General features: G+C 35.9%; 1 protein-coding gene across 3 annotated transcripts; it reads right to left on the reverse strand.

Moving 5' to 3' along the window:
- Window positions 1-6,498: 6,498 nt before the first annotated feature.
- Window positions 6,499-13,870, reverse strand: LOC132161604 (uncharacterized). 3 transcript variants are annotated; one of them, XM_059571761.1, is made up of 7 exons: window positions 13,395-13,870; window positions 12,102-12,278; window positions 11,849-11,995; window positions 10,747-10,848; window positions 10,599-10,669; window positions 10,419-10,486; window positions 6,499-6,768 (listed from the first exon to the last, which is right to left on the reverse strand). In XM_059571761.1, the coding sequence occupies exons 1-7, from the start codon at window positions 13,638-13,640 to the stop codon at window positions 6,749-6,751; spliced, it is 831 nt and encodes a 276-aa protein (XP_059427744.1). In that variant the 5' UTR covers window positions 13,641-13,870; the 3' UTR covers window positions 6,499-6,748. The 3 variants fall into 3 exon arrangements, with proteins under 3 accessions (XP_059427744.1, XP_059427743.1, XP_059427745.1); XM_059571760.1 differs by lacking the exon at window positions 6,499-6,768 and adding an exon at window positions 6,775-7,411; XM_059571762.1 differs by lacking the exon at window positions 6,499-6,768 and adding an exon at window positions 7,418-10,334.
- Window positions 13,871-14,458: the final 588 nt, after the last annotated feature.

Below are 14,458 nucleotides of genomic sequence, written 5' to 3' on the forward strand. Positions count from 1 at the left end.
ATGGCTACTTTGAAGGAACTGTAATATCTAATAGCTATTTTGAGAGAGTCTTGACCTTCGTGAACTCCAAAAGATTGTAAATTATATTATAAAAAAATAATAATCAACTTTATTATTTTATCAGTAACCATCACTTAAATAATACAAACAATCCTACTAAAGTGGATAAATGTCATAGACAAATAATTACTACTAGACGCCTACCGACTCTCACCATGAGGATAATTTATTTAAATGAAATTGCTACGCTTGTCCTCGAAAATTGAGAGGTCCTTTAATATTCTTAACCCCATAATTTATGATTACCACATTCCATCCCCTAACAATTCTCTTGTCCCCAATGGAAAATTTTGGAAACTAAACTTGAATAGTCTCGATCTTGTTCTTCTCACGTTGCTTCCACGGTTCACCTTGAAACTTTGACCGGCTGACTATGTCTAGCTTTACCAAAACCAAACAGTTTCTTCTTCGTCTTTTTTTTCACTGACTATGATGTGTTTCAACAAGGGATTTAGAATACTATGATGTACGTACGTGTTTCCTCGATCCTTTTATCGTTCCAGAAGTATTACCAAATATATATTCAAATTGATATTCAACTGTTTCTAATACGCGAAAGTTTCAACAACTCTTTTTTTCTTTTTCTTTTTTTCTTTTCTTTCTCTAGTAGTTTGATCTTGACCACTCCTCCTTCACAAAACGATAATTAGTCTTTGGTTTTTGTCTTTTTTTTTTCTTCATTTTTTAATTAAGCCCAAACAAGAGAATCCTTGATGATCTGATCATGACCCTCGAGAAGTATAATTAAACTTTTCTTTTTCTTTTTTTAACCAACGAAGAACTTTTTTTTTTTTTTCTCTCTCTTTCTCATGAACCATGATCTGGTTTGACATGAAGAAGACGGGGCGCGGCCGAGATGGGGTGGTGCTGGATGGTACAAAGACGATTGGTGCATCTGAACCGGGCGGAGCACGACTGTGCATGCGCTGTTGAGGGCGTTGTGCTGAAATGTTGTGAAATGATGCATAGTACTACTCCTAATCGCTTTACCCTAAATGAATTTAAAATTTGGTTATTTCACATACCGGTACTATATACGAGTCGTAGTTTGTTTTGCTGATTGATATCTAAGGTCCCATGTACAGTGAGTTTGACCAAAAATAAAAGTCGCGATTAGAGTCGTGTATATATATATATATATATATATATATATATGCATTTTATGGATGAAGTAAAATCTCTGGATTTATTATAGTAGGCACATAATTATTTTGAGATTCACTACAAGCGTAGTTGCGCATTGAGAGAAATCGTCATAGAACACTACTTGATATTTTTAGTTTTAAGTATTTGTTTTGTAGTTGACCATCTAATTTTTTGATATCTCTCTTAGATGATGTTGTTGCTTGTCGTGCATATGATAATAAATTAATCTATGATCATTTTAGCATGACTAAAAACATTTTAAGAGCGCGAACTTATTAACAATGTATTCAAAGTCATGATGACAAGGTATGTTGACAGGCTTAAATCAGCTCAATCACACGAAGAATTCCCTCCACACTTAGGTAATGAGCAGAGATAAAACATTGTGTCCCTTTATTCCTTAACACATAAAGTTGGTTCACACACACACACACACACACACACACATATATATATATATATATATAACTGTGATTAGCTAGATGCGAGATCTTATTTTGTAATTTAATCTGTTTTAGAATATGATACTATAAATTACATTTTCCCGAAGATATTTATATGATGATCAATTAATAAAATTTCAACTTGCTCAACAGAAATTCGATGAATTGCCTGTATGCAAGGCTGCAGGCATTGTGTGGTCGGCAAAGACTTCGGGTCTTGCATAAGACATGCAGATGTTTTATTTTCTTATAATCTTCAAGAATTGCAAGGACGACTTAACTGAAAGCAGGGAAGAGGCCATTGGAATTCTGCAGAAAGCTGAAAAAGTTATTCGTAAAATTCATATATATATATTTCAAGACTACAACCCCAACCCGTTAATTAATAAGAAAGTAAGAAATCAAAACATGCTAATTAAGCATGTTGAATCTCAGAAGGAAAGAAAACAAACCAGCATCAATGACGCACAAATATTTGGGTTCAGCAGCATGAATCATGTGATTAATTGTCGTCTTGTGTGGTCGTAGTTCATCGTACGTCATTTGTAGGCTTGAAGGATTACCACATTTAAAAAAAGAAATATTGAAATGAATTTGTCCAACATTCCATGGAGAAGCACCTACCTTTAGCAGCATCACCTTAATTAAACACACCGAGGGAGATGAACTGGTTCTTCACAAGTTCATCCATCTTTTTAAACAAAGTAACCTGAATATGCAGCAATAAAAAAACAATGAAAAAAAGAAAAGAAAAGAAAGGTAAAAGGTTTTCTTATTTAGGTTGACTACAAGTTTTTGGATCATTGCGAGTAAGGAAGAGATAATCTGCATCCCAAGGACTAGATACAGCAAATATAGTGATCTAAACCTCAGGATGCAGATTACCTGTACCTGACGCAATTGAACATCAATGGGAAACAAGGAAAGAGCTAGAAGAATATGGAAAAATATATAAATTTGGTGTATAGAAGGTTTGTAGCTGGAAGGGCCGGCTTGAGAGCCTTCATGATGATGATAGGAATTTATAAGGGTTACTCAAATTAATGATCCTCAAAAAGTATCAGTTAATAATATATTGTGCAGGCCAGGGCGCATATGGTATAAAGGCATGATAAGGTGCTCTACCAGAATCATCTATGATTCTGGTTCTTCTCTAACCAATGATTTTAGTGGGGACATTACTTTCAATAGACAAGGACTCTTGACTGCTTTTTTTTCAAGGGATTAGAGATCTTTCCTTAGCTTTTCATAAAAGTTTTGTCTCTGAATTTTTTTAACACGCTCATTGATGATAGTAAAGACAACATCGATCCCCACTATTGAGTATATACTTGTGAGAATAAAAATAATAATAATAATTCCAATGTATTAATATCCATAACAAATGGTATCAGAGCTATCAAAGATAAGTTAAGATCATAGTTGAATTCAAAGATATAGACTTGAACTTTTGGGTTAAATATTATGCCATGTTTTCACTAAAAAAGGCTAGCAAACATAATCACCCCAACACCCGCACATCAAAAACCACTAAGCATAAGTAGCAACGTCTTTAGTGTGCTCGAAGCTTACCTATGTGATTGAAGAATCCTAAGCAATATAAATAAATCTGAAGATGTGGGTCTAGCTAGCTCTCGTCCCAATGATGATGAACTGACTAGAAAAAGAGGTGCCACATTTGCATTTTCTATTTGCTTTGATGGCCTCCATCAGCTTTTATGCACAAGCATATTCTATTCCCTCGGGCCCTTGGCTATTAATGTTCCCTAGATCACAACGGGATATCTGTACATATATTAATTCATTATTCTTTCAGGACAAGTGGGTAATTAATTGATTATAAACTCTAGTCCGTATTTAATTTAGACCATAAAACATATAGTTCATCCCAAACGCTCTATGTACGTTCAATTTACCAACAAACAACTGAAAAAAGAAAGTCTTGAATGTGCTCTTACCTCAAGGGAAATGGGATTCATGCCTGCGATACTTCTCCACGTGGTACATGTATGTAGTCACTGATAATTAGAGGTTACTTACAACACTTCATAAAAAAATTTAAAATTAAAAAAAAAATTAAAAAAAATGTATTTAGTGCATATATATATATGTGTGTGTGTGTGTGTGTGTGTGTGTGTGTGTGTGTTCATATATACCATAGTGCACCCCCACTCTTTCAGTCATGATGTTCAACATTATTAACACGGTAGTGGAAGGGGTTTGCAAGAAACCATTATCCGGACAAATCACAAATGCCTGTTCTTTTGCCATAATGGTCATCGTTTCAGAAAAACTACTGTCGTTCGAAGAAAACAATGGCCGAGCAGCTAGTACTTTATAATAGCTTCAGACAAGTGTCGTTTACCTTGGCAAGAGATGCTTGCTTGCTGATTGAGATAAATTTGTGTCGTTTACCATCGGACGACACCAAGCAAACTGCATAGTTTGAACACAAACCTTGACATTGACGGTGAAGAGAAAAAAGAAGATATCGTTGGTTTTAAGCACTAATGATCAGTAGTAAAAGATATGTTCGACGATCGAATATTGTTTATTTTTAGGCATAATAAAATATATTTAACTCGTTGTTGTTATTGATTTTAATTTATAGGCAAAATAAAATATATTTAATTCGCTATTGTTATTGGCATGCTTTGAACTAGAGGTGTAGAAGCGGATTAACTGCTAACCGCTTTTAAAAGTGGTTAGTGAATTTTTGAAAACCCTTTTTTTAATATATATATTATGGTGTATTGAATATGTTTATGTTTGTGTTCCTTGTTTGGGATATTTACTCTAAGGCTTTTTAACAACCGGGTTTTCTTTCTTGATTTTCATATTTGTATTACTTTATGTTAGGAATTTGATTATCCTGATGATTTTCATATAACTATGTTCTTTTTTCTTTATTTTTTTTATGCTGATAGCATTTGGGTTTTTTTAGGTGCTCTTTGCATTTTTTTTATATGGGCTCATTTTGAAGCAAGCCCAATGTGATATATTGCAACCTATATGCTTGTTAAATAGTGCATATTTTGATGCCAAAAAGGCACATAAAGGGCCAAAAATGACAAAATAAGCCCAAAACTGAAAATTGAATTGGACCAAAAGGGGGGAAAAAAATGTGTGGAAAAAAAACATTTAAAAGTGAGCCCAAAAAAAGCTTAATTCTCAAATTTGGCCCAAAAAGAAAGCCCAAAAAAGCGGTTAGTAAAAAAAGTAGTTAGCCAAATGCGGTTAGTAAAATGTATTAACCACTTAAGCGATTGCGGTTAACGATTTTAGCCACTAACCACTAACTGCATGATCACCCCTACTTTGAACCATTGACTCCTTTGTTTGAATGCACTTTGCTTTTAACTTTTAAGGAAACTCAAACTATCGTTTGTGACACCTTACCTTTCAACTTCTTTTTTTTTTTTTTTTGGATGAGCACCTTTCAACTATCATTTATATAGAAGGAGCTCATGGCCTCCCTTAACGAGACATGTATGTGCTCATTTTTTACTTAAAATAACAAAAGTGCATGACGGTGGCTTTACTATCTTGAGGTGTTTGGGATGGATTGGCAATTCTTAATCACTGAGGGTGGATGATCCACTCTTAAGATGTTTCGGGGTAACTTGGCCACCTCCAAATCAATTGGAAATGGCTTAGCCACTCCTAAATGGTTTGAAGATGGTTTAGCCATCTCAAATGGGATTGTTCATCTACCACTAAATCAGTTACGAGTGGCCAGCCACCCATGAGTGGTTTCGTGAATGGCTTGCCTACCCATCAGGTGTAGTTTGGCCCTCCTCAAATCATCTAGGGATGATTGAGCTACCCTTACGCGATTTCAGGAGTAGTTCAACAACACCCAAATCACCTAATGATGGTTGAACCACCCCTAAGTGGTTTTGGGAATGGCTAATTGGCTTGTCCACCCCTCATTTTTATGTATTCTTAAACAGTTAGAACTTTGATTTCAGGGAAAAACACACTTACCCTATGAAATGACGTTTTATTTGCACTTGGGCTGAAACTACTATTTATGATACTTGATTCCCTCTAACTACCATTTATATAATTGAGGGTATTTCCGATAAAAAAAAAGTTAGCATAAAACATGCACATGCTTATTTCTTTTACCTAAAATGATTAAAATTCTCTTCAAGTTAAAAAATTACGCAAAATAAGAGATGAATAATCAAACCACTCCTAAGGTGGCTCCCTCACCTTGAGGTGTTGGGGGTTGTTTGGCCACCCCACAATCACGGGAAATGGCTAAGCTACCCCTAAATAGTTAATCACCCTCAAAGATAAGTGGCTCAACCAATCCCGAATTATATGGGGGTAGCCAAATCAGGGTTTGACCCACCGAATAACACGGCTGAACCACACTCAATGTGGTTTCAAGGTGACTTCCTAGTGTGGTTTAGCCACCCTTAAATAGTTTTGAGAATAGCCAAACTACTTTAAAAGTGTTTTGGAGGTAGCTTGATCACCCCCACAAAGATAGTTCTATCATTATCGATGGCTAATTATAGAACCAATCCTTTTTTTCATTTACTCGTCGATCTCTACCACTATTACCACCCCGGAAATCGATGGCTAACCAATCCTTTTTTTCATCTACTCTTTTTTTTTGGTATTTTTAACTTAGAGAGTAAGTAAATTTAAGAGATTTTCGTCAGTTTACATTAAAAATAACTACACACATCTCATGCACTATTTTTTTGGCAGATTTAAAGCTATCGACTAGCAAAGGGGTTCTTTACATCTAAATGGCAGTTTAATGGGAACAAGCGTGTCACAAATGATAATTTAGGGAATAAGTGCAAATGAGAGTCAAATCTATTTCCCCATGTTTTTATTTATGCATTATCAGAAGGTTAAATCTGTCAAAGAGAAAATTTTCATCTTTTACATTTTTCCTCCAATGATTTGACGGTTTGAGCAAGGGGCTATTGCAGAAACCAAAATCCTTCATTAATCACATTTTCTATATGGTAGTAGAAAATATATGAAATAAAGGGGCGTCTTCCATCGAGGTTAGGCTATTCTTTATCATCTCTCAGGACAAGCATCACCAGGCAATAACACCATTCATTTCATAGCTAGTTTTTCTCGACAATTTCTATAATCAAAGACAATTTCTCAGTAAGATGGGTTACATTCAGATCCATTGAAAAGATAAAAGAATAAGTAGTCTAATAACATAAATCTGAAGAGCAGGCAGGTAACAAACAAGCTGCAACATCAATACTGTAGAGACGATACAACCAACAATGAACACTAACACGTTAAGACAATCATGATGAAATTGGTTACCCTTGATATGACTCAATTGTGCTAAACTACCTATACACCAAAAAGAATGCGTCTCATGGCAGCAAGGGCAAAATTTACCACCACATAATTTCACAGAGGACACCGCAAAACTATTCTTCTACCTACCTTTGTATCTTTTATAAACTTCATTCTCTTTTCTACCTTCCCATGTAGGTGGCAAGGTAGAAAAGAGAAGAAAATGGGAAACTTAATTGGCAACTAAAAAGCTGATAGAACCCTCCCTAGTATCTCGTAAGTCATGAAGACAATGCCTACACCAGGAGCGACCTTGTAGTATTCTGGCAAAATCCCTCTATACAAGCCTTTCAGGCCTTCAGTCCGGATTATGTGCCCAAATGTCCCCAGCAAACCAGTATTATAGACGCGAGCTCGACCACCAGCCCCTTCCAACTGCATCCTCCGCCTCAAAAGATCTAAAGGGAATGTTGCTGGAAAGTAATCAGGAGAACAAAACATCATGACGCAGATATATTGAAAGTGACGGATAAGAATAAAATTTACAACATTATGTCCATAATTATATCAGTTTATAATGGTGATTTCAACATGTACAGGAAGAAAACGAATAGTATGTAGGAGGCGAAAGGGGGCAAATGACCCCCCTGCCCCCTGCCTAAAAAAGTAGGGAGTAGCTGAAAGTTTGTCTCAAAGGAGATAGGAAGGTAAGGGAAAAGGATGGTGCCTGGAATAGAGGGAGCTCAAAGTTTGAGATTTTTTTCCTTGCAACCATTTTACTTTTGTTTTTGATACAAAATCTTTCAGAAAAATTACAATGACGTCCTTTAAAATCTCGTGAAATTATTATGTACCTTTTCTTTATTTTTGAATTAAATATATTGGCAAGGCCTCGTACCTCCCCACAAGTTAAATATAGAATGTTATTCTGACTATTTATGCAATTAGTATTTCACACAGTAACCTCCCTTCCCCAACTCGTTTTCTAGCCAAACAAAATATGTTCACAAAGCTCCACCCTACATAAATCCAACCACAAATCTGTTCCCTACACCTAAAAATAGCACCAAATAGAAAAAGAAATCTTTCAAAGTAGCTTGATTGTGAGACACCAACTCCAGACAACAAAAAACACAAGCATTGTTCTTAGGTAAATGCATAAGATATATTGAAACCCTGCCCCCAGGACACTCATCAGCAATAACAAGTACTCTTATGGTCACTACTTATAGACAACACCCGATATTCTTATGGCCACTACTCAATGTTAAACTAATGATTAAGTAATTAAATTTACTCATGCCTTTCATCTTAAACTTTTAGGATAACTGGTAATTTAATATGGCATCAGAGCCAAAGATCCTGGGATCGAACCTTAACTCCGTCAAATCACCCCCATTCAAATTAAATATTTTATGTGTTGGACGTCACCTATTAAAAGGGAATTTGAGCCCACATGTAAGGGAGAGTGTTCAACTAATGATTAAATAATTAAATTTATTTCTTCCATCCAGCTTAAACTTTTAGGATAACTGGTAATTTAATACTCAACACCATTATTAGTTTTGCACTCTAACATTAAAATGACTTGTAATAAAAAAAAAAATTTGATAAATATTATAAGTTATAAGTCAAAATGACTTATAATAAATTTATGTTCTTTAATATTTTTAATCAATTTTTTTAATCTTTTAATCTTGCTTTGTGAACCAAAATCCTCGCTCCACCTCTACGTTCCGAATGGATTTCATTGGGATCTCATAATTAACAATTAACATATGCCAAATTGAGAAAGACATCTAACATGAACTTTCAGTGTAAAGGAAAGTCCAAAGTCAGGACACCTCACCAAAAGCAAAACCATCGCAACAATGAGATAATTTTCTTCACATTTAGAGCTTGATGACTACTAGTAAATGATATATACAAGGGAAAAATCAAAATTAATCCCCAAATTTTTAAGCGATTTCAATTTAATCCAGAGGTTTTCAGTTTCAATAATTAGGTCATCAGGTTTTACTCCCAATTTCAAATAGATCCCTCTGTCAACCTATTGTCCAACTAACCAACTTTCTACCTACCACATGTCACGCATTTGACACATCATGCACAGGCTGTCAGCCCCACGTACTGCCCAGTCATAAACACGTGAGTCGCACTCTAAAAAATTATTCGCCTACAAGGAGTTAAAAAGAATCTTCTTGAAGCCATGAGAACTCATGGAACTTCTTTTCCGCATGAAGGTCCAATAGTATTTTTGGATCTTCTTGCTAAGAACCATCAGATCAAGAAAAAATATTCGGACCCAGTCTCAGTTTTCTTGCAGCCAAAATACTAAAAGGTAAAAATCGAAGCCTCAAGCCTCCATCATTTTCGGCACTCCATATAAGGCCTATACGGACATGTTGTCGTCCCCATGCCCAGAAATAAGGAAAATAAAGGCTTAGTGCGTGAGAGAACAAAAGTACCCTTCCAAGGTTTGCAGCGTTTAAGATGGTATACACAACAGTGCTTGTGTGCACGTTGGGTGGCTCTGCTCATGTTGTTGCATTGCTAACACACGGACTCCACGCATCAGCTATGCAATACAGCAATAATGGGAGGGACCGTGCGCTACCGTTTGATGTAACGGCATAAAAGCAGTAACTGCTGCTTCCAAGACCACGGACGATTGCTGAGCCACATGTGGTTGCATCATTAACTATCTTTCAATGATCCAAGGAATCAACTACGATCTAGTTGGCACACTTTCCAAGAAAGTTTGAAGGATTGGCTAGGGTTTTTTTGTGTTCAAAGGAAGGAGATGAAGCTTCAGCTCTAATAGGTCCCCTAGGATGTGGTTTTTCTTCTTGTGTTCAATGCCTGTTTTCTGATCAACGCAGCAGTGTAAACTGAGGAAGACAGTTTATATATATGTATATATAACTTCTTGTAGGCAATTTTTGTTTTTTAGTGACTGACACGATCATGACATGGCAGATATGACGCCGAAAGCATGACAAATGTTTGAAATGTGGCAGATGGAAAGTCAGTAAGTTAGACAGAGGTTGACGCAAGAATCTATTTGAAATTGGGTAAAACCTAGGGATCTAATTATCGAAATTGGAAACCCAGGGACTAATTGAAATACCACTAAAACCTAGGGATTAAATTTACTTTTTCCCTATACAAAATATCATCTCCAAAATGTGTATTATATGAAAATCCCCCTGACAAGTCACAAATTAAATATGTAAGCCAATAATTAGCAATGAAGACAACAGAATTCAAATACCTCCAAAAATATGCTTCTCTACTTTCCAATACCACGGCCACGAGATCACATAAATCCAAGCATGAAAATTAAAGTAAAAATGTTGCAACTACAGATTCAGTCACATGATCAGAGTTGGAAGGCTACATAAAAAACATTGTTTTAAAAATCCATGTACCAAAGAGTGTTAAAAGGCCAACTTTAACTGTTTATTTCAGACAACTCACCAGTTGATGATGCAACGCCTGAAAGACCGCCAGAAACAAGACCAATCATGACAGTGGAATCATTAGGCCTGAGGTCAAAAGAAAATATAAGCATAATACTACAACCAAAATGCACCAAGCATCATATAGCAAACACAACTCCACATAAGTTAGGCCTCAACACAACCATGGAATATTCACCTTTGAGATTTCCAAAATGAACTCAAGCCCTTATAAGCAGAAAAGTTTATTGCTAAACTTGGCCCAACACCCTGTGTATACAAAGCATCTCAAGCACAATTCAAGTCAATGATATGCGTAAGGGAATAGAAGCAGAGTAAAAGCTTACCAAAAGTGTTGCTCCTAGTCCTTTATACAAGCCCCTAAAACCTTCGTCTCTACAAATGGTATGAAATGAATGCCATATACCTCTGTAGTATGTTCCATTTGTCTGCAAGGTTTAAAATGCACATAAATTTAGACAAACATTCAAACTCAAAAGCTAGGAATAGCTTTTCCTCATTTAATTCACAGTTAGTTCTGCTCTTATTCTCATTTGTCTGCAGTGTTTAAAATGTAAGTGAATTTAGAACTCAAAAGTTAAGGAATAGCTTTTGTCATTTAGGTCACTGTTTGTCCTTTCTACATGTAACAACTCAGGAAAAAACGCTAGTCACATCTACGCTATCACCCCAAAAAGACTAGTCAATTTGGAACTTACTTAGAATCCTTATAAAGCTCAGTTTTACCTAATAACTAAGCAATATAGGACTTAGCACTCATGACTATCTTTATAAACCACCCACTTTATATTGGTTCGGCTACTCCTCATCTTCCCAATGTGAGACCAAATTGTTACAAACTCTTCCCCTTAAACCCTTGATGTCCCTGTCAGGCTCACGTCATGCAGTGCTCAAGTACCACATGGTGTTACTAAGTGACTCTAATACAATTTGTAACCACTTATGGAAAAGCGCTAACCACATTTGTACTATCACCCCAAAATGACTAGTCAATTTGGACCTTCCCTATAATTCCCTATAAAGCCTAGTTCTACCAAATAAAAAAACAATGTGGGACTTAGTACTTATAGCTATCTTTATAAATCATCAACTCTGTGGACTTGTCTACTACTTGTCTTCACAATGTCAAACCGGAGTGTTACAATACAAGCCCCTAGAACCTTCATCTCTACAAATTGTATGAAATGAATGCCAAATGCTTTTGTAGTATGTTGCATTTGTCTGCAAAGTTTAAAATGCAAGTGAATTTATACAAATGTTCAAACTCAAAAGTTAAGGAATAGCTTTTCCTCATTTAGTTTACTGTTAGTTCTACTCTTTGTTCTCTAACCCCCACACCCCAAATAAAATTTAAAAAAATATATATATATATATAGAAAACACACTCACATACTAAAAGAATGCATCCAAAGTATGCCACCAATTTACCTGTGCCGCAAGACGGGTCCTCACAAGATCCAGCGGATATGTAGCAGAAGCAGCTGTTATTCCAGCCAATCCACCACACACAAAGTTCAGACAATAATCTGATCTCATAATACCCCTACGATTTTCCCCAACAACCGAGTGCAAAAACTGCAGAAAAAGGGACACATGAAATGATATTAAGCAACATGCGAAGATAAAATACCATCCCACTTTAACATCACATCAGAATTATTAAAGGGACATCTGCACTCACATTCCTGTAACGTTCAAAAGCATAGAAGTTGAGTGCAGAATAAGGAAGACGATGAGCAATCGTAACCATATTGCCTTTCCAAAATGCTCTAAACCCTTCTTCATTCATGACTCGAGAAGCCTCACGCCATATGCTAGCCTTACTCAGTGCTGCAACATCAGAGTGCATGCCCTGCACCTGATAAGAATGATATGGATCAGCAAACTAAGCAGTTGGAGGAAATATGTGCCAAAAGAAAGTTATAGAATGATATAGAGCAATCCACATTTTTGGGTTTAACAAACCAAGAATTATAATTACCACTATGTATAACTGACAATTAAAAAATGAGAGCTATGACATTCATTGGGATTACTTCTACGCAATATACATCCACACATGTACTGGCTGTCATGACAAAATGACAAATACCCACTTCGACCTAAAAATTGGAAATTCGTGTCTCAAACGAATGTAATAAAAAAAAATATAACCTGTCTTAAAGAAAATGATTAAATATTACTAATAAAATAATTACTAAATATTCAAATGTACATATGGTGATAACAAAAACAAACCTCGTGAGTAATTCAATATGCAATCTTTCCCACTCCCAATCGTTTCAAATTGAAAAAACAAAAGTTGCACTCATACTCAAAAACCACCCATAATCACGACCCACAAAAACCAAATTTCGTCCTCCATACCCCCAAAAAGTTCCTCTTGAAGCAAATTAAAACTTGGTTATATATAGCTAGCTAACTGTCAATCCAAGGGGAGTTGTACGTATGCAATCAAATAGAAAAAAGCTTCATGATAAAACCCGCTGCATTAGTTCCCCCTTATTGTCTTACTAATTAAGCCTTTTAAAAAAAAAAACTTCTAATCCTATTTAACAGAAATCGCAACCCCAAAATAAATCATGTGTTAATTCGTTGGAAAAAAAAATTGCTTCAATTTAACATTCCCAACCATACCCGCACCAAAATAACAAATGTGTTTTCCCAAAATAAGAAATGTGCTAATTCGTTTTCAGGAAAAAAAAAATCTTTAGAACTTAAAACATTCCCAAAACCAAACCAACCCCAAAATAACAAATGTGTTAATTCGTCAAAAAAAAAAAGGACAGAGCATAAAACTTTTTAACAGTCCCAACCAAACCAACCCCAAGGCATAAATCACAATTCCCACTTTCCCAATCCCAATAACGTTTAAAAATCACAAACCACAAAGACCCATATTGGAAAAGAGATACTAAACAAAAAGAGTTTTATCTCAGATTACAAATCAGAAAGAGAGTGGGAAAAATCGGACCTGGAAGAGGATGGTAAGCCGGGCCAGGGGCGCCGTGCAGGTCTTGCTGAAAGCGCCGGCAATCCCACCGGCGAGAAGCTGCTGCACCGCGCCAATCTGCTTCTGCTTCGAGTGGCTCTGCTGCTGCTGCTGCAGATATTTCCGGTCGACGACGCTCCCGTGAGCGGAGTTCAAAGCCCTCTGCCCTCCTTCCACGACCACACCCACCCGAGCCTCCATATTCATAGCCTCTCTCTGCAAATTCATAGCCTCTCTGTGCCTCTCTCTAATACTCGGTGTGCACAAGTAGGTGAGCTTGATCTCACCGGGCTTAAACGATGGTTGATGAATCTCTGAAACCCCTATAATTGAAAAATAGTGAAATCATGGGTTGAGGAAATTTTGTGGAAAAGAAAGAGAAAGAGAAACCCTAGTGGAAAACCCTAAGCAGAAAGGAATATGCTGGGGACATAATACTAGCAATAGTAGATTTAGGAGGTGTCCTTTTTTTTTTTTTTTCTGTCTTTTTCTTTTTTATGTACGTGTTGGTTTAGACCTTCATTCAAAAAGACACGTTTGGCGCGTGGAACAATTTTCACGTTTTCTAGATGCAAAATTAGTTTATATATTTAGTCTAAATTACAAATAGCTCCATGTCAAAGTGAACTCAGAGATCTATGTGATGAGTAATTTTGTAAGATAACTTTTAAAATTATCATTTAATCAAAATTCAATAATAATCAATTAAAAGATCAATGATGATTTTAGAAATCACATCATTATTGGAGATATACAGAATAGACATAAGTGACTTCTAGCATTACTCCTCTATAATATGCCAAAAAAATAATTTAGTCCCAAAATCAAATTATATTAAAACATTTGATGAACTCTGTTAAATGTCATGTTAGTGCCAATAAAATAAAAACGCATGTTACTCTTAATAAAAATATATAAAACAAAAAAAATTGATTTTCTTTTTTTAGGGTTGGGAAACCACCCCAAAGGTGGGGCAGGCCAAGTCTCTGGGGGTGACTTGTGGGTGGACGCGTGCCACCCTCAATCACCTTTAAGGTGTTGGGTGA

The sequence above is a fragment of the Corylus avellana genome, chromosome ca9 (genome assembly GCF_901000735.1).
Source record: "Corylus avellana chromosome ca9, CavTom2PMs-1.0".
Lineage (NCBI taxonomy): Eukaryota > Viridiplantae > Streptophyta > Magnoliopsida > Fagales > Betulaceae > Corylus > Corylus avellana.